The sequence below is a fragment of the Pipistrellus kuhlii genome, unplaced genomic scaffold, assembly GCF_014108245.1.
Source record: "Pipistrellus kuhlii isolate mPipKuh1 unplaced genomic scaffold, mPipKuh1.p scaffold_m20_p_2, whole genome shotgun sequence".
Lineage (NCBI taxonomy): Eukaryota > Metazoa > Chordata > Mammalia > Chiroptera > Vespertilionidae > Pipistrellus > Pipistrellus kuhlii.
Genome location: NW_023425515.1, coordinates 88,354,669 through 88,382,547, shown reverse-complemented (window position 1 = coordinate 88,382,547; position 27,879 = coordinate 88,354,669). Strand labels below are relative to the sequence as shown.

General features: G+C 38.5%; 1 protein-coding gene across 19 annotated transcripts in view; it reads left to right on the top strand.

The window, feature by feature from the left end:
- ROBO2 (roundabout guidance receptor 2) overlaps positions 1-27,879 on the top strand; it is a 1,761,697-nt gene that overhangs the window by 1,094,528 nt on the left and 639,290 nt on the right. Inside the window, exon 1 of one of the 19 annotated variants that reach the window (XM_036444352.2) lies at positions 13,576-14,310. The exons of 12 other annotated variants lie outside the window; for them this stretch is intronic. In XM_036444352.2, the coding sequence (XP_036300245.1) occupies positions 14,250-14,310 (61 nt within the window). In that variant the 5' untranslated portion in view covers positions 13,576-14,249. Of the gene's footprint in view, positions 1-13,575; positions 14,311-27,879 lie in introns of those variants that run through there. 6 more of the 19 variants (XM_036444348.2, XM_036444353.2, XM_036444357.2 and 3 more) reach the window with 6 other exon arrangements.

The window sequence follows — 27,879 nt, the reverse complement described above, 5'->3', positions numbered from 1 at the left end:
CTCTTAGTTATTATTTTGGGCTTGTCTTACTAATGACTGCTTAAATCTTCCATCAGCTCATAAGACTGCTCCAAAATTGTGCTTTTTAATTTAAAGTTCTGTTATGATGTTGCACCTTAAAAACAATATATAATCAAATGTGTCCCAAATAACATCAATAATTAAATTTGTAAAAGTTTTATAGTTCACTTGGGGTAACAAATTCAAATATAGATTTATTTCTAAGGTCAAAACCAAATTAATGTCCTACAGGGACTTGGAAATTTAGTTAACATGATAACTAACAAAAGTTTCTGAAAGAACAGACAAATTGCTCCCAACTGAACATAAAAGGGGATGACATAAGGTTAGACAAAAGATTCATGATTTAAGTGAATTTCTTTTGAAATGCAAACAACCTCAAGAATCTTTACAGCTGTCTTAGAGGAAATCTCCTGGGTGGTATCATTTGTGCTAAGGGGTCTTAGAATGGGCTAGTGGTGTGCTAATGGCAAGCCCTGTGCTCTAAGCGTTTAGGGATTAGTACCTAGGAATCCCCAAAGCATTTACTAAAGAAGCCCTCATACATCTATCTCTGCATCCCTCCTTGAGAAGCATTTTCTTTGTTGTTGCTTTTAGCCTGAGGTTTCACGAAGTTTTATTTTTTAAGAGGCATCTGATAAGTAAATAGCCTCAACAGTATCTACATGCAGACACAATCCTGCTATTAGCATGTCAGTGTTACAATTTATTTAAAAAGTTGGCTTCATCATGAGTGCCACAACCACTGTCAACTCAACAGTGAAAATAAATGTTCATCGTAAAGAGATAACTCTAGTGACAGAAGTATTTGTGCTCATACTTGGATTTAAGTCTCTGTTCCTTGTTTTAATCATGAGATTTAATGTAGTTTTCTTTAGTCATATTGACATAAAATATAACTCTGTGGAATCCCTTAATATCCAGGGATAAATTCCAACCTTTATTATATCCAAATCTGTGTCATTATAAGCTGTACTATATTAGGGATGCTAGAATCCTATTTTATTTTAATAGAATGTTGTGATATTAAAAAAAGGCAGGTACATTATTCTCTTGTAATGGAACAGATTAACCATCTACCAGGAATGACCACAACTGATTATTGATGCAAGAGCTAAAGTCTTTGGGCATGACTTGGCCATGAGCGAAGTGCATAATAGAAAGTCTGTTCTTAGAGGGACTAGTCTTTAGAGGTCACTTGTCCAGCTCTTTCATTTTAACGATGAAGGAGCTAACATCCAGAGAGGCGATGTGTATTTAGGAGGCAGATGTTATCCTTGCGGTAGCCAGGCATGTAACAGCACTCAATAAAAGGTTGTTGAGTGAACTGAACAAATGAATCACAGTGCTTGCCATATGCACACCCCCAATCTTTATTCCAACCACTGAAGTTTTTTATGCCTAAGAGACCTCTCCGAAAATAAGTGCAGGTGTTTTGACAGACAATATATTCCGGTGTTTGTCTAGCACAAAAGCTACTGTTATAAAGCATCTTTTTAGGGAGGAGGCTAATGGACTTGTAACTAAGAGAATACAGTCCTACTGCTACTTACCAAACATTCAGATACAGAACTAAATCACGTCAGCAGTGAAAAGTCATGGAGCTCAAACATCAATCCTAATTTAAAAGCATTTCTGGAGACAAGGCAAAATAGAATTCTGTTCTCCGGTTTAGACAATACCATTTCAAGGAAAATTAATATAGAAGTCTGACAAACAATAATGCTAACAATCCCCTTATATGTCTTTCTGATGACAACAGTGATGACAGCATCTTATTACAAAAGGAAATTTCAGTCTGAGGGAACAGGCCAGAAGAATCTCCCTGAAGCCCCCAGTGCGGTCAGGCCAATTGTCAGGCTGATAGTCTGAACACTTAGAAAGTGACATCTCCAGTGGGACTGACACTGTATGTGAGAGAGGCCGATACTGAATTCTTGAATGAACTATGGCTTCCAAAGTTCAAACAAAAATGCACAGACATTACCAACGTGATATTCAAGAGGTCATATAGTGCAGCAAAATAAATTGGACAATAAATGTAAAACCAAATTCTGAGTAGGAAACGGTACGTGGCACTCATGAAGTTACTTTTACTCTTAATATTGAACGATAGGAACTGCTAAAAAAATTTGTTGCCATATTTATATCAATAAGGTAATTTACTTAACTACAACAGTTAGTGGAGACACAATCCTGCTATTGAGCACCATGGAGGGCCAATTTCAGAACTCTCTAACCCTCTTAGCATATTTAATTAAGTGGGGGAGGGAGGAAATAACAGCCAAACCGGCTCAAAAGTCCTGGTGTGAACAAATGAGGCCACATCTCAGTTTTCTTACAAGACTAAAGTGAAATGGGTAGACATAAATCAAGAAGAATACTTGATAAGAGCTACAAAGAGAAATGAGAAGCCCAAAGCATATGAGACCCCCTTTCTTTCTCTAGCTTTAGTTTTGGTGAAACGGAACTGATCTAACTTCTCTGTATTTACCCCTTCCCAGCTTCCTGTCCTCCCACATCTGTTTTCCTTTTCTTCTCTTTCATTTTCTCACCCCTTTTTATGTCTGATTGAGGCAAAACTGACAAAACTGCTCCTGAAAGCCTCTAGTTCATTAATTGCCAATGATTTTTCTCAAGTTAAAATGTTCCACACACCCTCTCCACAGCCAGAAAACAATGATTAACATTTAAATTAGTGAACAGAGTTTTGGGGAAATAAAATGGATTCTGATGTCAATGGGGTCTCAGCACTCATTTTTGTCCTCTTTTGCTGAGGTAACTTTAGTCCTTAGAACCTCAATGTTTTATCATTCATAATAGATATTTCTTCTTCCACTATCTGACACCCTGCTCTACTTTCCCCCCTTGTTCTGTGCATGTGAGCCTTCTCACTGTCATCCAACTTTGGCTCCATGCTACTATGCACAGGGCTGAATGTTTGCTAATGCGATCCGCCCTTTCAAAATGTCTTAACATCTGACTGCTATGTGTTCTTGCTTTGGTGAGCATAAGACAACGCATTATTTGTTAAGTGTCACGAACTACTTCAGGAGAGTGGGTAGCACCAGGGCCAGATATGCCTGCTCCAGACCAAGGGGCAGCAGCCTCAGGCTCCCAGGGACGGAGCAGAGAGGGGGCCGGCTGAGTCAGAGAAAAGCTGCTGGCTGGGGGCAGCTGAGGAGCCCAGTGCCTCTCCCACGGGACAGGCTCTACATCCCTCTCTCCTCCGCCCCATGACACATCACCAGCGCAGCTCTGTTCCAAGGACCTGCCTGGGCCAGCACAGCTCTGCACCACAGCACAGTCCCACCCCGCCCCTCACAGCCCCGCCCCGCACAGCCCCGCCCCGCACAGCCCCAACCAGCACAACCTTTGGGGAGCTCCACCCCAAAGGAGAAAGAAGGAGGCAGGCAGGAAGTTGTAGGAGAAGGGGGCAGAGCAGGGAGTTAGATGGAGGGGAGGGCGGGAGAGATCCCACAGGACTGGGGACATAGATGGACGGTGAAGGAGGGCTTTGTGAAAGCGTCGCCCTTGATTGAAGTAGATATTCTGATCCCATTTTACACACCCCAGCAGAGTGTGTGTGTGTGTGGGGGGGGGGGGGGGGAGGGAAAGACAAAAGAGGGTGTGAGGGGACTGGATGGATGGAGAGGAGCAACATTTGATTCATGGCCTATTTATTTTTCTTTTTGTTAATATATTTTTATTGATTTCAGAGAGGAATGCAGAGGCAGAGAGATAGAAACATCAATGATGAGAGAGAATTGATCTGCTGCTTCCCACATGCCCCCTACTGGGAATTGAGCCCACAACCCAGGAATGTGCCCTTGATGGGAATCAAACCCAGGATCCTTTGTCCACAGCTGTGGCTCTATCCACTAAGCCAAACCATCTAATCTAGAGTGAAACATGGCCTATTTATAAGTGCTGCAGTAGGCTGAGCAGGGGTCTTACCATGATGGTGTTATCTGATAATGAGGATGTCTTTCTTTATGTTGGGGTAATGTTCTCATTGGAACCGCAGCAAATAAATATACACTCATGGAGCCTGCTAAGGGTTTCCACACATGATGCAATTAACTTTGTGTGGCAGCTGAAGAGGGTGAGCAGAACCTTGGAAGGACATGAGGTCTTCAAGACCAGGGGCTGGAGGGAAAGTGTGTGCCTAGCATTCCACACCATTAGTTAATATATATATATATATATATATATATATATATATATATATATATATATATATATCTACTTGGCTTTTAATAAATAAAAAGTTATTAGCCCTAACCAGTTTTCTCAGTAGATAGAGCATCAGCCTGTGGACTCAAGGGCTCCAGGTTGGATTCTGATCAAGTACATGTACCTTGGTTGCAAGCACATCCCCAGTAGGGGTTGCGCAGGAGGCAGCTGATTGATGTTTCTTTCTCATCAATGTTTATATTTCTCTATCCCTCTCCCTTCCTCTCTGTAAAAAAATCAGTAAAATAATTTTTTAAAAAAATTATTAGTTATTTTCCCATTTTTATTTAAAACAGGTAATGACTGTATTAATTTTCTAGGGCTGCCATGACAAACCACCACAAACTTGGTGGCTAAAAACAGCAGGAATATACTCCCTCACCATGCTGGAGGCTAGAAGGTCAGGGTGTGGACAGGGCTGTGCTCCTCCAGAAAGCTCTCGGGAAGAACTCTTTCAGGGTCTGGTGGCCCCAGGTATTCCTTGGATTTTACAGCAGGATTCCACAATCTCTGCTATTGTCTTCACATAGCTGTCTTTTCCCTTTGGCTTTAGTGTCTGTGTCCACACTTCACTCTTCTTACAAGGACAGTAGCCATTAGATTAGGGCTCAACCTAACCCAGTATGAACTCACTTTAATTTAATTACATTTGTAAAACCCTAATTCCAAATCAGGTCACATTCTGAGGTTCTTGGTAGACATGATTCTGAGGGAAATTACTCACCCATCATAGGAACATATAACAATCAGATTTTCTATTCAGCCTAAAATAACCCATATTGCCATGATTCATTTGAGTAATTCCTTCCAAAAGAAAATAATTTTCCGGGAAGTGAACATGTGGGATAGTATAAATATGGCTGGTTAACAATATTTCCTGCTTTCTCCCATGCATGAGGGATATTGGGGTGGGCTTGTGTATTGCTTTGGTAATTAAATATAAGAAATAGTATAATTTGTTTCCAGCCAAAGGATGTTGCAGCCATATTCCACTTCTTCATTTGTTCAGAAAATGAGTGCATCATTAATAGTAGTTGATGATGTAGAGCAGCATGCCCAGGAGACTCACAGTATAACAAGAACAACCATTTTTGCTTGATATTTTGGACTTGCTTATATTTGTAGAATATGCATCCTCAATTGGATATTGGGGGCAAAAAGAAATTTTAATATAAGTGGTATAAAAATTACATGGGGATGCGATTAGGACAAAAATGTCTAAAAATGTTCCTAAGGGAGTAAAAAATAAAAAGTAAAAAATTGGAGAAATGCTACAGTAGAATAACCTAGCCTATCCTGGGTGATAGCATAAACTTTGCTGACACAGGATATGAATCTCAGCTTCAATTATGAAACTTTCCAAGTTTTGTCATCAATTTGAGTTTTTATGGACTACCTTGAATTATGGAGCTAAAAATAATACCTCCCTCATATGCTTCTGATAATTAAATTGACCATTTGTGTAAAAGTTTATTGCAATGCTTTTCACATAATAATTGTTTTTTAAAAGTTAGGTATTATTGTAATATTAGTCATGATTTAATGTCCTGTGAGGAAATGACATTTCCATTCAATCCTTAGGCAATATTCAAAGTAACTGATTATATTTGTCAGGATAGGCTAAGTACTAAAACAAAGAACACTGACTTCTATAATTTAACACATTACAAGTTATTTGTTGTTCAACTCATATTCTAAAGCATTTGAGGGAGTGAGATAATCTGCTCTACCTGCTTATCCTGGGACTCATTTATTCCATCTGGTGGCTTGGCATTCTAATGAAGGACAGAACACTCAGAGCCCTGGGAGGACCTGGGAAGCATCTTCGAGACCAACCTCAGTGCCTGCATTTCACTGACCAGATTCCAACATAGTCCATTCTAATACTCCATGGGAGGCTAGGAAGGTTTGCCAAGCTCTTTGTGGAAGAAAAAGAAAAGACTCTAGGTTAACATATAGCTCATCACTGTCATCATGGTGGAGACTCACTAGTACACTGCAATGACACAAGAGTTGGACACCAATTAAAATGTACAGTGTGCAAAGTTCTTTAAATGCATCATCCAAAAAACTCTTCTGAGTAGGCATTGTTATCTTTGCTTTATGGTGATTAAGGCAGTTGTTCTGATCACACTGTAAGTAACAGAACCAAGATTAAAGTCCAGATCTACTTGAGGCAGAGCTCTAGGTCTTCGCTAATATGCTCTAGGATTTCCCCATTTAGTCACTCATTTGTTTTCCCTTCTTTGGGAGAAGATAATGAAGTGGAAATGCTACCTCCCAGTTAGATTAGAGAAGACCAAAAATTTCCTGATGCCAAGTGAACGGTTTACTTACGAATGTCAGATAGTTCCTAGAAATCTTTAAAATGCTTTTGCATCTTTTTAAATATATAATTTAAACAGGATTTAGAATGAAGGCTGAAAAAACAGGTATCCTATAGCTTTGAATTATGTCTTTTTAATGTGTGTATTTGATGAAGAGAAGGGAGAAACAAAATAATAAGTAAGTAATTACCTGGATTTAAACCAGCTGCAGAGACAAAATTAAGTAACACACACACAACAACAACAACAACAACAACAAAAAACCAACAACACAAAACAAAACGCTCAATGCTCATCTTGCTACATAATTTTAATTGACATGTTTATAGCAATCAGTACTTCAAACAATCATGTTTGCCAAACTGCTGATGTAATCTTAGGAAAAGAGAAATTAAAAGAGATTTGGTGAAACTTTTTTCTCATTGCTAAAAAAACAATATTTAATTTAGCTGCTCAACATATCATATATTAAACACTATGTAAATGTATTTGCATTTCATATTCCTACTGAATAGAATGAACTAGCCATTAAAATCAAGAAAGTATATTAAAAATAAAAACAAGCCTATGAATGCAATAAGGAGTCTATATAATTTGTATCATATTGTCAAAAATTTGAGTAGCATTTTTCAATCTTAACCATTTGATCTGTATATTTTATACATTACTACTAGTATTTAATGAAAAGGCCAAAATTACCCAGAGAATAAAGATGACTTATTCCTATTTTCCTTTTTGTTGAGTAAAATATTAATCAGTAGAAACTGCTTAATAGACAGATATCACCCGAATAAAATATTTGGTTATGAAATATGTTCTATTATCCCTTCATTTGCAGTTTGCCTATTAACTTATAATGATTTCTTCCATATATTTAATTTTATCACTTAAGGTAAAAAATGTGTATTTACATTTCTCATTTAAAAAAAATCATATTATTTAGATGCCCTGCTGATATGTAACAACTAAAAAATTAGTATTTGTTGTACAAAGAACTTCAAGTACTCCACAGGCAGTCAAAAGTAATTTTATCAGGAAGAAATAAGATAATTTGAATATTGGAAAAGAATAAGAATTTGTGCCCAAACACATTAGTTCTTCTGTATAATAGAACCATAGGCAGTTCAATCAGATTACATGTATCCTTGGATTAATTACATCATATTACTGTAAGGAGGCATAAGCAGCTTCTTTTTAATTTGAAGAATCCATTTTTAAATATATCTAACATGAGTCAGTGAGCAGATAAATAACAAAATCTGGGACCTACTGATATTATGAGCCTTTTCCTGAAACTTTACAATTCAGATTTTTAAGAACAACAAAAGTTCTGTTTTGGATTTTAAATAATAAATCTTCCTATTAGGATTATAGTTATCTGTTGCTAAAATTCAATTACACAAAGCCCAGATTGGAACAGATGGACTTGGAATAGTTTGGAAAAGAATCAAAAAGATTTTCTTGGGTTTATGAAATGTGTTGTAAAAATAGCAAAAAGTATATTATTTAACATCATTGAAATTAGGCTACATACTAAAATAAGAACATGAAAGCTTTAAATAAAGATGACAAAATAATGAGCAGAAAAAGACCATTGGCACATGTGAAGCCTAGCCTGTTGTGATTCAAGGCCACACAGACAGAGTTGCACTTGTAGAATATCTGTGTTTTTGTGAGGCTGACAACTTTGCTTACTTTTAAAAACACTTTCCAATCTGGATGAGAGATTATCTTCCCTACCAAAGGGCTACTTTTTAACTATGTCAGAGGTTGAGGTTTCTTTCATTAACAAGATGGAGGAAAGGGGAATGGACTCTTTCAGAATGAGGAGTATTGATGAAGAGAACAATCTCATCAATGAATTCTGAGTTACCTTTATGTGTTTTTAAAAATTTCAGGTTTTGCCTTAGCTGGTTTGGCTCAGTGGATAGAGTGTCGGCCTGCAAACTAAAAGGTCTCAGGTTTAATTCTGGTCAATGGCCCATGCCCCTGTGTGGGCTCTTTCCCCAGTAGGGGACTTGCAGGAGGCAGCCGATCCATGGTTCTCTCTCATCATGGGTGTTTCTATATCTCTCTCCCTCTCCCTTTCTCTCTGAAATCAATAAAAACATACAAAAATAATTTTAAGTTCTAATGTATACACACTTGAAAAAATTATGCCTAGATATTATGACTTATTATACTTTATTTATTCAAAAGCTGTGTTAACTTTGAAAGTATCACTGAACTTCTCAATCAAGTTAGAAAATGATTTTCCACACTAATTTTAAGAAAAGAAAAATCCTTTGATCTCAAGTGATGGAATTTGGCAGAAAATATTTTTGTGAAAGATTGCTACATTTTAGTCAACTTAAATCTCACATCTCTAAAAATAAAATATTTTAATAATTCCAGGTATTGTACAAAAATTACTAATCATATATAGGTACATTTATAGGCATACTTATTACTCAGAGAAAAGGATTAAATGAATACTTGGAAATGAGTTGATTGAAATCAGATATTTAGAACATATTTCAAAAGAACAAATGCAGTTTATCTTGACTCACTCAAATAATTTTGGAACAAGGTGGAGTGTAATTAAAAAAAATAAAAAAAACACCTAGGAGGGAATGAGTCATCCTCCTCTGATGTGAACTTTTAACGCTTCACTTATTTTTATTGTCCTGTGTCCTTTTGTAGATAATGACCCATACATTTCATCTAAATACGGTGCTATTATGGTGTTTCTATATAGTACAGTAAGGCAATCTTACTGGAAAATTCAAACTGAATAAATAATAAGTGGTGATTTGGGGGCTTTAAAAGATTCTTCAATTTTGAAGGCAAAAACTGATCACATATTTCTTTATACTCTGTTTTTTTCAGAAGTTCTCTTAAATTGATCAGTCAAAGCAATTCATTAAAGTGTTATAGTACTTCTATGATGTGGAAGATAGCCTGACATTTAGGAACATGGATTATATAGTCATATTTGGACTCAAAGGAAGATTGCACATTTTATTAACTTAGGTTAGATAGCTAGCCTCCAGTTTTCTCATCTGTACAATAGGAATAATATCAATCACATAAGGCTCTTACAGGAATCAAATGATATAATGAATTTTTCTTTAAACCAAACAACCCCTGAAATATAGTAACCGATAGTAGATATTAAATTATCGTGAACCAAACCTTTGATTTGCCTATATATACCAACTTCAGTTAAGAGAGCATGTTAGAAAGAACAAAAATGGTGGACTGGGTTGCTTGATTTATACTATATCCTTGGGGATTATGGTATGGAAAAGAAATATCCAATATTGTGAAGATTGTCTTCAGATGATATTTTTTTGGTCCTCCACAAATGCCAACTCAGAAGTGTTATGATAAAGAAGGCCATTTGACCACCTTCCCCAAATTAGGGTCAATTATAGTCTCTTACAAACATTATCTTCAGATGAATTATACATTTATTTGGTATTCACATTTTGAGCCCATAATACCATTCCAAGTTTTGCATAAAAAAGCTTAGATTTTCATGTACATTTCCCTATTTGGTGACTGTTTAAAGAAGAAAACATAATTTATAGTATGAAAAATAATGAAGCCAACTGCCCATTTAGTTTTCTTTCTTAAACCATGTGATTAGGCCATGGTAGGGCTTCACTTTTCTAAGCCATTTCTGGCCTTTTGTCTTAATGAAAACCTAAAAATAATGTTTAAGCTAAAGCATTGCTAAAATTTAATTTTTAACTTCTACTAGAATGTTCAGATTTAAAGAATTCTCTTAAAAAGAACTTAAGAATGAGAAATTATTTTTTTCCATAAACAACTGCTCCAAAAAATTTGTTCAATTTAGTTTAAAAAAATACTTATTTCTCTATACAGATCTTATGAAATCTCCAAGAAATTGTTTCCCTTTGACTTAATGTCCATATTACATTTCTGTTGGCTCTTACTACTTCAGTACTGTTATTGTTGCTGAGTTAGAGTTTGGTTAGAATCCTAAACTATCACTTGTTATGAGATTCTTATAAAATCATCACTTTTCCTTGAACTGATATGACATTTCATATCAAATGAGACACTTGCCAATTATATTTTGTTTATTTGTTTGTTCTGTTAATTCTCACCTCATGATATTCTCCCCATTACTTTTTTACAGAGAGTGGAAAGGAGGGAGGGGGAGGAAGAGAGAAACATCCATGTGAGAAAGACACATGAATTGGAGGCCTTCAGTATGCACCCTAGCTGGGCTAGGAATGGTACCTGCTACCCAGGTACATGCCCTTGACTGGGAATTGAACCTGAAACCCTCCAGGGTGTGGTCAATGCTCTAACCACTTAGAGATACCATCCAGGGCCAAAGTATTATTTTTAAACATCATTTATAAACTTGTTTTCAAGAAAAGCAGAGAACATAAAATCCAAATTATCTTTTCTATAGATATCCTGTATAATAAAAACCTATGCAAATGGACCAAACAGTAGAACTGATGGAACAACCAGTTGCTATGATGTGCACTGACCACCAGGGGGCAGACACTCAATGCAAGAGCTGCCCCCAACCTACAGGCCCCAGGTCAGCCAAGGTGGGTGCCAGCAGCCTCCCCCCAATTGCCCCGCTGGTTGCCCCACAAATGGGCCCTGATCACTAGCCAGGCCTAGGGACCCTACCTGTGTGCACCGGGCCTCTAGTTGTTACATAATGTAGATGATACAGGAGGAAAAGGTGGCACCAGGCTGAAACCAGTGGTGTTCTTTGTTACTTATAGTAGGTAAAGTAGGAAACTGATGATGTTTGGTCCCAAATACCACTTAAATAATATAACCAAAGAGATGTCTCTTAAAGAAACTTTTTTGGGGAGGTCACTTGTCATTACTCTACACAGGAACAGCTGTAGTATATGAGACAGCATTTTTCTGCCCCAGGGCAACATTTGGTAGGTCATTCTCCTCCAACCTAGTGCCGCACATCCCACACATAACCCTTCCTGTCTCTAAGTGATTTATAGTCTATGATCTGTTAATTTCTTCATTATTTCATCAGGAAGACTATTTTCAGAATATTTTTAATGCACACTTCTAAGGAAATTTGACAGATAGAGACTTGAGTGTGGTGGTACATGTCTTAAAGGAATAAGGTAGACTTTGTTATCCCTGGACCTAATCAGAACATTTAAAATGAACCTTTAATGAATTATCAGTTATTTTCCAGTATTACAGATAGATAAGAAAAATTTTAATCCAATGAATTTGGGTTTTCTTTTTGAGACCATGGTATTAACTTAAACTTGTTCCTTTGAAGAAAAAATGAAGCACATGAACTTTTGTTGTTTTTTTATAGTGACAAGACAATATCTTCAGGAATATTGCTGTGGAAATTCAAGTGATTTAACTTCATTCAGCACACTAATGCACTATTGTTTTGTTTTGTTTTTCCCCCATTACTAAATAATCAAAAGTGTGCTGAAATTACTCTTAATGCTTCACAAGAAGAATGGCTTGTTTGATTCTTTTGCAGGATGTTTCATCACCGTAATTTCCAAGCATGCTGAGGTGCCCGTAAGATAAGAACTCTCCTAATTGCTCCAAGGTGGCTGGCCATTTTCCTTTTTCTTTTATAAAACAATATCAGGTGCACAATAGGCAAGGGAGAGAGCTAAATTAAGTGGCAACAGCAAAATGCACCCACCAAACAAAAGGTTCTTCCTCCAAGACCTCAAAGGCCTCATCAAAGAGAAAGAGCCTTTCCTCATATTTTCCAGTAGGGGGAACTAAAGATTCACCTTCTAGCATTTAGCTCAGCTCTGAATGGCATGAGTTCCTATAACCGGTCTTCTAATCACCAGAACCGGCATCAAACAACTACCAGGGAGCCTGTGATCACACGTGGGCCGGCCGCACTGGCCACACCGGCGGCACCGCAGACTCTGGCATTCCTTTGATCCAACGTGTCTTTCCTTAATCACCCCCGGTCCTGAGCGGCGTGCACCGGGTGGGTGGGTGGAGGAGGGTTGCCTTCATTTTCAGGGTTTTGTCATCTTTGGGCTGGAATATGGTCTTTTGGAGCTTCTCTTAGCTCGGCTGGCTTTTCCGCTTTCCCCATCCGTCGTTTTCGGATTCTTCTTTCACTCCGGAGGGGAAGAGGTTGGGGTACCCCCTCCCCACAACCGCCCAGCTGATTCCTGCTCCCATTTTAAGCGTCTTAGGTGCAACTCCCTTACATCCCACCTTTCAGGGGTCAGAAGGCAACCCAGACACAGACGAGGAGATGCCACCCCCTCCTCCTGAGCCATAGATTTTGGCTAACAAACACCAGCGGCCGAGGCTGGAGTCCTCTGTGCGCCGCCCGCCCTTTCTCTCGTACCTTTCTAATGACTCAGGAAGCGCCACACAACCTTTCCCCCCAAAAGGTGGTTTCGTTTTGTTTCCTTTCCTTTTCTCCCGGTGCACTTGTGTGATGTTACCGGCCTGTGGCAGTGCCCGGGGTCCGGAGGAGGGGATGTTTCCAGGACGCGCGGGCACCCCGGAGAAGGCGGGGTGAATGATCAGGAGGGGCTCCCCTGAAATCACTGGCTGAGAAAATTACCTGCCCGTTACCGGGCCGCCAGGGAGGGAGGCCGGCGCCCACCTCGCCCCCCAGGCTGGAGGGAGGGGCCGGGAGGCCCGGAGAGAGGAGGGAGTGGGCCGGTGTCTGCGCCCCAATCTGTGAATTTCCGTCCCTCCAGGGCTCCCTTGCACCCAGGGTGGCGGGTGTGGACGTGGAGGGCTCACCGCCACCAGCCCCCACCCTCCCCGGGCAGCTCCTAGCAGCTCTCCTTCCTCCCTCCTCCCTCCCGCCTCCTCCTCCTCCGCTCCGGCTTCCCGCCGCCGCGGCTGCAGGAGGAGCAGAGGCGCTGCGGTGGCGGCGGCGGAGCGGGGGCCGGACCGCGCTCCCTCCTCCGGCTCCGGGCTCCCAGCTCCCCGGCCGCGCTCCCCGGTCCCCAGAGGCGGCCCGCGGGGTGGCCGCAGCGCAGCCCTGCCCCGCCCTCCTCCTCCCTCCCGCCGCCCCACACTTCGGAGTTCACCTTCCCCTCCAGCCGTCTACGCTTCCCGGGCTTCTCGGGAGGGGAGAGGCGGAGGAGGCGAGGCTGCCGCCTGGAGAGGCCGCCCGCCCGCGGGGTGCGGCTCTGAGGCCCCGGGACGAAGTTCAGGGGAGCAACTCCGGCCCCGAGCCGCCGCCGGGGACGTGGGGACACGGGCCGGCAGGCCGAGCCCTCTGCAGCGCGCTGGCAAGTTTGTGGAACACTTTCTAGGAATTAGGTCTTTTTCCTCTCCTGTCCTCGCCCTGACTTCCGAAGAAAGAACTTGGTTTTGGATGGCAGTGGAGCCTGAAGAGGGAGGGTTGGCACACTCCAATAACCCCTCCGACTGGGCTGCGTTTGCGGGGATCTGGGGAGCAGGGGTGGAAACTCCGCAGCCTTCGGGGCGCCTCCGCTCATTCGGATGAAGCTGAACGCGCCCCATCCAGGACCACGCCACTAAGCCCTTCTCACCCTGCCATCTGCCCTCCTTGACTTTAATTAGCATCTAGGCAAGTCTGAACTTTGGACCTACCTCTTCTTTTGATACTTATTTTTGTACTTTTGCTCTCTGGGATTGGTTTCTTAAAACAATCTGGATCCTTTTTAATATGTCAAAATGAGTCGGCTGATGTTTACACAACTACTGCTCTGTGGATTTTTATATGTTCCCGTCGATGGTAAGTTAAAAATGCTTTTATTTCCCCCCACCCCCCCAAAAAATGCACACCTTTCTTCCTGAGGGGGATGTGGGCTCTACATGAAATGACAGTGTATGTATAAGTCCCTTTTGGTCAGGTGTGGGGTCTTGAGGGGGGGGGTTGGTCATGGATTTTAAGTCTTTTGTTTCTAAACAGCTGCAAGTGGAACACATTAGTAGTCGCCTACAGTTGTTTTTTAATTAATTGAGGAGTTGGACAATAAATGATAGGATCTTAGTTTTGTTAGAAGAGAATTATTAAAGGACATCTCTTGAAGGAGTCTATTAAGGTGGTGCTGCTCTGTTTGGTGTTAGTTCTTGTATCTGAACTTTGACTTAGACACTCAAGTGAAGAAAATTAGTAATGGATGTTGCACTGAATGTTCATTGAGTTAGGTATGTGGGACAAGGTCTCTCCGGGAAAAGTGTGTATCCCCTTCATGCTGGCCAGTGCCCTCCTAGTGTGAAATCAGAATGAAGAATTTAGATCATAGTGAGAAAACTGTCAGAAGGGGACTGGACCAGGCTCCAACCAGGGGAACATAAGCCCCGGCCCGGCCCGCTGGGGGCAGCTCTGTCCCCTGCCGCAGACACAATGGGATCGGAAACAGGTGCTGGCTGCTCTCCCTCTAGGTTGAGACAGTGTGTCAAGCAGCCAGCTTTCTGCCTCTGATTCTCCTGTCTTTTGTTCAGATTTGGTTTCCTGGTATATTTTCTTTGGATGTCAGTTTCTTGTGAGAGAATTGCAAAATCCTCCCTTTTTTTTGGAGCTGTTTTGAATGACAAGTGGAAGTAATCATTAATATGTTTTATTGTTTGTTCAAAGAAGGAAATCTAGAGGACATTTGGTATTAACCTTCTAGGGACTTTTAATTTTTTACATCAATGGAAAGAATTGGTCTAAGGAGAAGACTGGAGCTTGCCACCTCCCCCTCCCAAAAATGGGGATTGTAGTACTTTAGTTTTTAAAATACTGTACTTGTAAAGAATTGGAGGTGTGTTGGTCCAAATATTTGAGCCATCATAGTTGCTTGTTGCTACATAAACTTTCCTCCAGCATATGTATTGTGGACAAATTCGTTATTTGGGACACTGCCTATTTTTTGCCCGCCTGTAGGAGCTAACTTTGTTCTTGGCAGCTGCGATGCACAGAACCCAATATATTGGACTCAGAAAGGAAGCCTTTCTATGAACGTGAGGCAATACAGATGAATTTACCTATTGCCAAGTGGCAGTTTTCAATCCTGGGCTACATAAGTGCCTTTGCCTCCCAGCGATAGAAGGCAAGGCATTCATGTGGGCACACTGCTTCTCTCTTCCCAGTTCTAAGTGTAGATGTTTAGGAATTAATCACTGTAAATTATAGTGTGACAATATCTATAGTCATATCTAATAATTCATCATGCATTTTCTTTAATATATTTCCCTTTACAATACATTTACAGCTCCATTACAAAAAGTATTACATATTTTTTCCCAAATGTGTTTGAGTATTAGGATGAGAAGACTTGGATATAAGCTTTTGGGTAACATGTTCTCATAAGACATGAATTTACATTTTTCAATACCAGAAATACATGTAAAGCTATTTATTAGACTACAGAATTATTGCCCAGTTTTGTTGTTATTGTTGTTTTTTGTTTTGAAACGGTGTGGAGCGAGGAGGAATACAATTAAATTGCTCAGTGGAAGTGACAGAGGGAATCAGAAGAGCTTGGTGTTACAGAATGTAATTAATGTACCAGAGTGTTTGGAGATATATGAAACAAATGCAATTAACCAGCTTGCTGGAACAGCAGTAGCAAGACATCATTTCTCTCCTGTTCTCCCTCCCTTCTAGCCTGCCTCCTTCACTTTTTTCCCTTCTCTCCTTTCTTTCCTTCTCCCCCACCCAAACCTCCTCCCTTCCCTAGGGACAACATAGGACTTTTGTTCTGATATAATTTAATAGGATAAGGGTGGGGGGATTTGTGTCTGGGTCACCATCATGCAGCCAAATGTAGAAAGAAAGAAAAAATGCCTAGGGTTGAGAAATTCAAAAGGTAACATTATTTTTTTTTTTCTGTGTTAAACTAATTTTTGCAGTTAGTATCTAAATGTCAAAAGCAAATAAAACAGTGGACACTTAGTGAGTTCCTATGTAAATCATACTGTTGACATCGGATTGCCTTTGGTTTACTCCAGAATGATGACAGCCTCTCCATGGGGACTGTTGAAAATTTGGGATGTAGACAACACTGCCCTCTAGGCTATTTCAACACTGGGACTGAGTGCTCACATGTATAATGAGGAAGTGGGCTGGTGGGCTCTTCAAGCTCTCTTACTCTTCTAGGATGCCAGGATTTCTATCTACTTATTATCCTTCTTATAAGTGTGTGCTCATTCTCCCCATGAATTTCAAATTTAGAGAGGCTTGTGCCATTTCAAAGATATACTGACTATCCTTGTGCTAGACACAAAAATTAATTTTATTCGGTGACAAATGATACATAGATTTGCATTGAAATTTGCTTGGTGGGTTATTTATATGTGCATTTTTATGGCATATGAAGAATGTTAGCATTTTGCCTTCTCATGGAAGGTACATGCTAATATTTATGATTGTTCAGTATGGTGCATCTGTAGGAATCTATAGAAAATAAATGTTAAGTTAGTTGATAACTACAGGCAAACTTTTCTATTTAAGATGTCAGTGCAGATTTTCTCATTTGATAGAGATTAATCAAATGCAGATTTTTCTTTACTATTAATAGGAAATTATGTAATGAACTTAGCCTTTGTTCTCCAGATTTTCTTTATTTTTAAATAAGGATATGGTTTCACAGTCATTTACAGGGAACCAATGTAAACCATCACAAGACTTTTAATTACATCTATATCCCATACATTCTGTCAATTCAGTACTTTTATGATACTTTAATATTTGTAAAAGGATACTTTTAAAATGAGAATAATTTTCTTATCTAAGCCTTAACTATTTTTTTCCAGTGTTGTTCTCTTTTATGAACCCCATCTCCCTGAAGGATGATGCGGGTAGCTAAGTGGTGGCAAGAGGTGTTCACTTGAAGATTCTGCCCTGATTGAAGGCTTTGCCCATATGCAGCCCTAACTATTCTTAAATGGAAATGACACACATGGTATTTGGGAAGATAAAGATAATGTGTGTGCACAGTGCAGATATATAATCTCATACAGTTTTATACATTTTGCTAAAGTGCTTCTTTTAGTAATAGGCTCATTATTGTAGCCATATGTAGTCCATTTCAGAACTTAAATTGCATATAAGTAACCTGAAATTTGTTCTTGGGACTATGCAGTAATATGAGGTTTGAATTGGCTTTGTTTGAATAACCTTTGAGTCTAGGCAACATGTGGACCATAAACCAAAAGGATTTCTTAGAACATCAAAAAAGACTATCTTAAAGGGAGGAAAACGTCACGGTTATAGGAAAAGAACAATTCTGGCCATCTCATCCTTGAGCAGCCTGCATAAAATGGCATTTTGATAATGAAAATATGGATATGTAAGCACATTGAATACATTTGGATGCATATATAATAATAATGAAGGGAGCTCATGTATGTGAGATGAGTGTTCAGTAAAATTTGCTTCAGTAGTTCCTGCATTCGGTAGGAGATAAATTTACTTCCTATGTGCATTTTAGTTTTAAAGAGTATTAGGAATAAAAATGTTCCTTTTACTTATTTCTTCTCCTACTCATTTTCTTCTCCTCCTTCTTTTTTGAATCTGATGTAAGAAATTTAAGAAGTATTTGAAGAGTAAAAACATAAGTGAGGCTGTTTCTTGAATAATAATTTAGAACATCTGCATTTAAAGGGGATATGTTGATAATGTTTTACTTTTGGGTATATCCAGTTGGGTCCTCAACTTTATCATTTTTCTTTCTAATACTATATAGCTTTATGGAAATTTATTTTGTATAGATTCTATCTTCTTTTTTTTCAGTTTAGACAGAGAGAAGTCTACAGATTGGTGTTCAAGCAAACAATGGAAACTTATAGAGTATCATTTTATAGATTAATTTTTAAAGAAAATATTGTTTGTTTGTTTTTATAGTATCTCCAGGTATTGACCTATCAACCTAAATCAATACATTAATATTGATTTTATTTCTTCTTTTTAATTATTGACAAAAACATAAGCCTTTTAGGGGAAATTCCCATATATTTTTTAAAATGTGTCAAAAGTGTGATATATTGTAATAGAGATCTAATATATCATTTAAAGTGTGTTAGTCTCAAAATAAATAAAGTGTAGCACTCTCACCCAAAATACATATCTGTAACTCAAAACAACGTTACTCCTAATGGGAGGCATAATCTAGGCCTCAAACCTTAGTGTTTTCTTCTGCATTTGCATCTAATACTTAAGATCGTTCATCTCATTGCTGATACTTCTTATCATTGCCCAATCACTGTGTGGAAGACTGTGAGTTCCATGAGTTTATAGTTTGGCTCTTATACCATTGTAGTTCCAGTGCCTGGCACAGTGCTGGGCACATCTAGCAGACTGTTTGACATCTTTGTACGGTAGCTAATAAGAATATATCAAACTGAAGCCTGGGATAGAATCTGCTCCTTTTCCTTATCATCTCCAGCTCTGTAAATGGCATTGCTGTTCACAGCGTTTTTCATGATCCCAGACTAGGAATCATTCTTGGCTGGGACTTACAGCCCATATCCAAATTGTTAGTGAACTCTGTTGACTATAAACAAACTCAGCCAGATATTTCTTCAGCAAAATGGGTTTATTTGAGAGCAACAAGAAATTTTAATCTGGTAATGCAACCACGGTGAGGCTGTGAAAGTTTGCTAAAACAAAGAAAGGGGAAGAAGAAGTTAGAAAGGCCTATTACAGTTTCCCTTGTTGTGCCTCATGATGGAGGTAGAGTGGGAGAGCTTCTCATCCTGTCCTCCCTACTTCACTTTAAATGAGGTTTCTGTTAATTAATTTTCAAAACCTTTTGAAATATATCCTGGTACCAACAATTTTATTTGTGTGTTTGTGATTTTCAAATATGCAGCAACACTAAAAGAGCTGTGTAATGAACACTAAGATATCCCCACTTGCCCAGCTGGGGTATTAGTAGTTGAGTGTCACGGTTTGATTCCAATAAGGGATCACGCCTGTGTTGCAGGCTTGATCCTCTGTGTTGTGTGTGCAGGAGGCAGCCAATCAATGATTTTCTCTCATCATTGATGTTTCTATCTATCTCTCCATCAATAAAAATATATTATACATATATTTTTAGAAAAAAAAATATATCCCCACCTCGATTCTACCATTATTTCACTTGATTATCATAAATTTATCCATTTACCCATCTGCTCTTTTATTGTTTTGGTGAATTTTCAAATAATTAGGTACCAAATGTTTCTTGCTAACTCAACCACTACGATCCTAGACAAAACCTGGATATTACATTAGCCTGATAAATGATCATTTGCTTAATTCCTGCTTGTCCTATCCCTGCACCTTATCCCATCCCAGTTTCTTCTCTACATAGCAGCCAGGAGGACCTTGTAAAAGCATGTGAGATCATGGCAGCTCCTTGCTCCACCTTCTAATGGCTTCCATGCAGAACCCTTCACAGCAATTTACAAGGCAGTTCAAGTCCAAGCCCCTCTCTGCCTACCTAACCTCCTCTCTTCACACTCCCCACCTAGAGCCTAGATTTAGAACATTCTTTTTGATGTTCTGTTTCTGACTCGGGACTTTTGTATTTGTTAATTTATCTACTTGAAATGCACTTCCCCAGATCTCTGTATGGGTATGTTCTTTAATTGATTTAATAAGTCCCTATCCAAAATCATCTCTTCAGAAATATGGGCCATCCTATCTAAAACTGCTCCCCTTACACTATTGGGCTGCCCCTATTCCTGTCTTAATTTTTTATAGCACTTGTCACTTACTAGAAATATAGAGTACCTGTGTGTATGTGTTTTGTATATTGTGTGTGCATTACCAACTGTGAAGGGATTGACATCTTATCCTACTTGCAAGCGAAGAAGTTAGACTGTCACAACTTGATGAGTGCAGGCAGGAGACATGAGATTCCTGGGTGAGAGATGATGGACTTCATTAGTCCTGCCACAGCAAGCAGCATGACTCTATGTCTGTATCAATTTACCTTGACCCTGAGGTCCATTGGGGGCAATACACTGGGTCCTAAGTAGACATAGTGGGTTAGCCTCACATGAGGGTGGGGGCCCAGGTATTTTATAATGGGAAATGAAGAAACTTGCCTAATCTTTACCCTGGAGAAAAACATTATCTTGACTATATTGGACAGTAAAAAGTCTGCCTTCTGCTCTCAAAGCAGACTACCTCTGTTACACAGGACTGCTTGCTATATACATATCTTTGAAAAGGTAGTTTGGAATGAAAGGGTAGTTAGTGCCTCTGCTAGCAAATCATGCAGAAACATGAGCATCCCATGGAGAACTTCCCGCAGGTATAGACAGAGATGTTTGTTGACTGTCTGACTCTAACACTGAGCTTCTATAGCAGGGACTGAACTTTGTCATGTTTTCCAATGTCCCAACAGTGCCTGGAGCACACGATGACACAATAGATATTCAAATATTTGTTAAGTGTATGAAACGTGCTTATGGAGTACTTCTGAAATGTTTGTTTTTATGCCCTACCCCAACACAGGAAACACTGTTCATTTGAACTAGGCTAATTTATATTTTGGGGTGTGTGCATATATAGGGAGGCAGGCAGAAAGACAGACAGATAGAGAGGTTTATCAAACATGCATATTTTGACACAAAGGACATCATGATTTCTGGTGATTTGATATTCTGCCTTTCACCTGTCAGGAGGTATAGAATTGACCATTTACTTTAGTATGCCTCTCTTATTCTAACCAAGACTATTTTCTGTAATTGTGGTTTTTATGGTCACTCTCCCTACAAACACTGCTGTGCTGTGCTTTTTATTACACTGCTGTGGGGGGGGTGTGTTTAGAAGGGCGCTCCTTCAGATGCTGCTGATGGGCCATAACAAGACCATTGCATTAAGGAATATCGACTTATATGACGATATCTAGTCTAGAAACTGATACTTTTTCTACAGTTAGGACAGCTTTCCCTTTCAGCTTTAGCAATAGGTAGAAATGATTATTCTGGTACCAAGATAGAATTAATCTAAAATTAATTTCCAAATGTATGAATCTCTAATAATTGACAACTAAGAGGAGGATAGTAGTAATGTTGCAAACCCTACCTGTTATTGCAAACATGATGGCCAGGGCCTTGTTTACTATCACTAACAATAAACTGAGATAAACTCAGGAATTTGGCAGGTAGGACCATCTTTATAGACCTTTTGATTTTAAGAAAATAGCTTAAAGGAATCAACTACATATACATATCTATATTTTAAAAACATTGAGCTAAAGGTCAACATATACATTCTCTAAAATTTGCTACTAAAATATTTCTCTCAATTACTTTATTGAGAGATGTTTGTACATAATTCACATACCATGCAATTTGCCCACATAAAATTTACAAAGAAGTTTTTTGTTGTTGTTGTTAATCCTCTCCAGAGGATATTTTTCCATTGATGTGGAAGAATGGAAGGAAGTCAGAGACACACAGAAAGAAACGCCATAGATTGGTTGCCTCCCCCACTGTCCCCACCTGGGCTGGGGTTCAAATTTTCAATCAAGGTATGTGTCCTTGACTGGAATTGAACCTGGGACCCTTCAGTCCTCTAGCCCAGTGTTTTTCAACCGCTGTTCCGCGGCACACTAGTGTGCCGCGAGATGTTGCCTGGTGTGCCGTAGGTGCAGACAAGACAAGAATTTTATAATTTTTCACTATTTTGTTTACTTAATATTTCATAATAAAGTAATTATAAAATACTTTCTTTGTGTTTATTTGATTCCTATTCAAAAGAATTACTTTATATATAGCCAATATAGGCACAGAGTTAAATTTTTTAACATTTTCTAATGGTGGTGTGCCTCGTGATTTTTTTCATGAAACAAGTGTGCTTTTGCCCAAAAAAGGTTGAAAAACACTGCTCTAGCCAATGCTCCATCTACTGAGCCAAACCTGTCAGGGTACAAAGCAGTGGTTTAATTCATGGAGTTGTGCAGCCATCACTAGAATCTAATTTTAGAATTTTTTAATATAAAAAGAAATAGAAACCCTGCATCATGTTCCTTATCGACTACTCCTTCCCAGCCCTAAGAAACCACTAGTCTATTTTCTCTATAGATTTGTTTATTCTGGGCGTTCTATATAATAAAGCCCTAATATGTAAATTGACCAAACAGCAGAACAACTGGCAGAACAACTGGTTGAGAACCACTAGCAGGGTCATTTAAGACCTTTGGAAAACACAGATATTTACATTATGATTCATTACAGTAACAAAATTATAGTTATGAAGTAGCAATGAAAACAATTTTATGGTTGAGGGTCACCACAACATGAGGAACTGTATTAAAGGTTAACGGTATTAGAAAAGTTGAGAACCACTTTTAGTCTAATGTTTTTAAGGGTCATTTATATTCTACCATATCTCAGTGCTTCATTCTTTTTCACTGCTGAGTAGTATTCCATATCACTTATCCCTTGAATTATCCGTTTATGGGTAGTTAGGTTGTTCTTACTTTAACTATTATAAGTATTTCTGCTACGAACATTCATGTATTAATTTTTGTGTGCACATATGTTTTTATTTCTCTTAAGTGGAATTGCTAGGTCATATGGTAATACTATGTTTACCCTTCTGGGGAACTGCAAAACTGTGATCCAAACCAGATGAATTATTTTATATTTTAACTTGCCAGGTTATGTGGTAAATTTATTCTTTCAATTCAACTTAAAAATAAAATATTGAATAACCTTTATGAGTTCGATATGATGTTTTGTATTGAAGCCATTTTATATAATAATTATATGCCTTAAATTTCTAATAGTCTTAATTTCTAATCCTTCAGTGATTATATTATATGTCTTCTTAATTGCCCTGTAATATTTTACAAATGAAATTAATCCAATTGAACTTGTTACTTGTAGCAGAGACCTCAATAATACTATATATAAATCGTAGAATACAAAGCTAGAAGTTTTACAATTATTGTGATACAACTCTGTCATTGGTTAGACATATGGAAAGCTAAAGCTTAGAGAATTTCTGTCTTTTACCACAGATATCATTGTTACTTAGTGGCAGAGCTAAAATGAGAGTCCTGGGCTGTTTTATCTCTGCTCTGTGTTTCTCTTGAGACACTGTTTCCAGCTTCTCAGAAATGGAACTTTTTTCTGAACATGTCACCAAGAAAATTAACTTGGGATACTTTGATTCAACACATGGATATTGAGCACCTTCTTATAAATGACACCCAACATGACGAGAACTCTGTAAAAAGCACAATGACCTGTTAAATAGTTCCCACCTTCAAGGAGATCACTCTTTAGTAGTGAAGATAGCAGATGTTCAGTTCACTAACACTAAGGTAGTATCTGATAGGTGGAGGTTGAAGGCTCACACACATAGTCTGAAAACTCGGAGAAGGAATTGATGTATTTTCAGCTGGCGCAAACTGGGAAGGGTCAATATTTAAATGGGTCACTTAACCTGGGCCTTCAAAGATAAATGGAGTTTTATTAGCCAGCAAGAGTGGAAATTACCTTTCTAGCAAAAGGAATAACAGGATAAATGCCATGGAGATGATAGGTATGCTAGGGGAAAGGCAAAAAGGCTAGTTTAATAATAAAATAGATTGTTCATAGGGGAAGAAGTGTGAGATGATTATTGAAAGACAGTCAGTCAATGAACATTGCTGAGCAAATTTGAGCAAGTACAATAATTTAATGTTTTCATGCCTCGCTGTCCTTATCTGTAAAATGGACATGGTAACATTGTCTATCTCATATAGTTGCTACAAGGGATAAATGAATATATATATATGAAAAATATGTGTATATATGTATTACACATATATAGAAATATATGCTTATATGTAATATAATGTTCTCTATGTAAATTATACATAAAACACTCTGAATAGTACCAGGTACTTAATAAGCAACACTTAAATATTATTTGTCTCTATATTAATTATTAGTAGTAATTTTACTATTTCCTTCTGAACATAGAAGTAAAGTTTAGAGGACTTTGGAAATCAGGTTAATTATGTATTACATGGTCATTTAATTATAATTTTTATATAATATTTCAAGCATGATACTTCAGGTGATTGATTAAGAAATTTTGCCTCACGCTAGCTGGTTTTACTCAATGGATAGAGTGCCAGCCTGTGGACTGAAGGGTGACAGGTTTGATTCCAGTCAAGGGCACATGCCCAGATTGGGAGCTCCATCCCCAGAAGTGGGTGTGCAGGAGGCAGCTAATCCATGATTCTCTCTCACCATTGATGTTTCTATCTCTTTCTCCTTCTCCCTTCCTCTCTGAAATCAATAGAAATATATATTTTTTAAAAAGAACTTTTGCCTCTTAAGGGGACTCATCTGTGGCCACACCTATACAATTGTAACAAACGTTTTATGACATGAGTGTTTCCATTGCATCATATGCTGATTACAGAACAAGTGGGAGTCCCAAGTGAGTGGTATTCTGAGTTAAAAGAGTAAACAAGAGAGGCATACTACAAATAGCAATTTGTTAACAAATAAAACTGGCTTGTTAAGCCTGCATTCTGGTTCATGTTGACTGATTTACATTTTATCAAGAATATATTTTTTTGGTGCGGTTAATATTAAGTGCCATGAAAATAAATCTTGTATAAGACAAACTTAATGGCCTATAAGTAAATATTCCTAATTTTCTACAAACTGCATAGATTCCACTCACATTTTTTTTTCTAGATAGTTCACCTAACTTTCTTTCATTCAGCATAGACATTGAGTTTAATAATTTTTACAATTATCCATTAATAAGATTTGCTTGAGGGGGTGTGTACATCAGAAAAGATTACCCCAATACAATAATATCATTGCTATTGTAGAAGGAATACCCATTAGGTGGTCAGAAGTTCTGGAGTCCAATTTTAGTGTTTCTTTTAAATTAATTATATAATTTTAATTCTTACAAAAACAAATGATTAGAAAAAAAACATAAAACACTACAATGTAAGATTTGACTGTAATCTTCAATGTCTCATTCAGCCTTAAATTCTATTGTTGTAAGTTATTTAGTTAAATGCCCTATCATTGATTATTATGTTTGAGTACAGTTGAAGGAGAAAGTTTAACCTGGAAAAAAATTATAGAAAACCCTAAATGTCCATCCCTCAAAACAACCTTTCTTCATTGTCCAATCTGCATGGGTTATATTTCTGTATTTTCTGTGGGCTTAATGATGTGAATATGGCTGACAGGCCACATTCACTAGTCTCATGATTCACATCCACTTTCATTCATTAATGACCATTGGTACTTATTGTTACTGTATGTATAAATGGAATTTTTAAAAATTAATACTAAGAAAACACTAGTCTTAAGCCAGTGTACTTAGTTTATGGCCACTGTAACTAGAACCATATGCCACATAGCAATTTTAGCTCAGGAGAGGGGGTTAATAGCTACTTTTTAATTTCTGTTGTAAAGATTGATGTGGGATCTCTTTCCCTGATTTTTGGTCCCATGACTTTTTGGACATGAGCTGGAGGACATGGAATATAACTCAACTGTTCCATTACACTGTTTTTCAAGTTTAAACAAGGAACACCCAGTTAAAACCATTTGGAATTTAAAGGATTTGTCCAAAGCCCGTGTGGCAGTTATAACCAACTAACATATTCATAAGATGAAAAAAGAGAGAACTTTTGATTTGGGTTTTCTTTATAAAGAAAAGCTTGTAAATCAAGGTTATAGCAGACTTTGAAAGTTTTACAAAATTTATTTCCAAATATTAGCAAATGCTATAATATAGTTAATTGCTTAGGTATATCTGATAATTATAGAATGTAGTTTTCAGGGTTATATTAAACTAGAGGCCCAGTGCATGAAATTCATATATGGAGGGAGGGTGTCCCTCAGCCCAGCCTGCAGTCTCTCCAATCCGGAACCCCTTGCAGGATGTCTGACTGCTTGTTTAGGCCGATCTCTTTCACAATCCAGGACTGCTGGCCCCCAACTGCTCACCTGCCTGCCTGCCTGATTGCTCCTAACCACTTCTGCCTGCCAGCCTGATCACCCCCTAACCACTCCCCTGCCAGTCTGATCGCTGCCTAACTGCTCCTGCTGGTACAATTGCCCCTAATTCTCCTCCCCTGCAGGCCTTGTCACCCTCAACTGCCTTTCCTGCCAGCCTAGTCACCCCCAGCTGCTCTCCCCTACAGTCCTGGTCCCCCCCCCCCCACCAAATACCTTCCCCTGCAGGCATGCCCCTCCCACCCCCCCACAATGTCCTCCCCTTCAGGCCTGGTTGCCCCTAACTGCCCTCCCCTGCTGGCCATTTTGTGGCAGCCATCTTTTGTCCACATGGGGGTGGCCATCTTTGACCACATGGGTACAGCCATCTTGTGTGTTAGAGTGATGGTCAGTTTGCATTTCACCTTTTTATTTTATAGGATTAATGTAAATTCAGGATGAACCTAACCAAAGGCATTCTAATTTGTGCTTTATATCTTAAAACTAACTTTAATATATTGACAAATAACAGTGTAGTTAATGAAAGTGAAGTCCATTGTTGATTTATGAAACTAGAGAAGATATTTTGCTTTCCCCTTCTTAAATGATCAACAGCTGCCTGTTCTAGCATACCTTTGCATAGCAACAGCTTCAGGAAGAAGCCATCAACCCAATAGCTATTATGTGAATCTTTACACAACTGTGTCCCTGACTGTAGGAGAAACTGAGTCAGAAGAAAATGCCTGCTAACTTAGCACTCCTCAGCAAACACCCCCCCCCCCCATGCAAAATGGACAGTGAGGAGTTATACCAGCGATTTTATTTTTAATTTCATAGCACACTTAAAATAATTACTAAAATTCTGAGGCAGTCCAAAAAAATGTATTTTTTGCTGATCTGACAAAAAGTTGATATAATTTTGATTCAATACACACTAGACAGTTATTGTTGTGTTGGCTGTTGTCTTTTTTTTATTTTTTTAAATGTAAAGAGAGGAAGAGCTCAATGCCTCTGACTAAATAGTCAGATATTGCATGACTTAAAAATTCTTGTGGCACACTAGTTGAAAATCACTGAGTTAGAACACTGAATTTGATGGCATCAGAACTACTTTTTTCACTGCAGTGATAATGTCAAGAGTTAAAAACTAATAGTATCTGATTCTTGTACTTTCAAATCTTCAAGCTGTCATTTAATTGAGATTTACAACCTCTTTTCTTCTCACAAATGCTGTTTAATAACTTCACCGTAAAAGAAGTGCTAACACATTTTAACTGGCCAGTTCCTCACTGGCTATCATGAAAACAGGTAGGTGATTTTGTAGCTAAGTATGTTTTTAAGTGTTTCAATCCGCCTTTGTGATTGAGAGCCTGAATAGTGTCAACTTGTAATACAAAATGAAAGAAAAAAG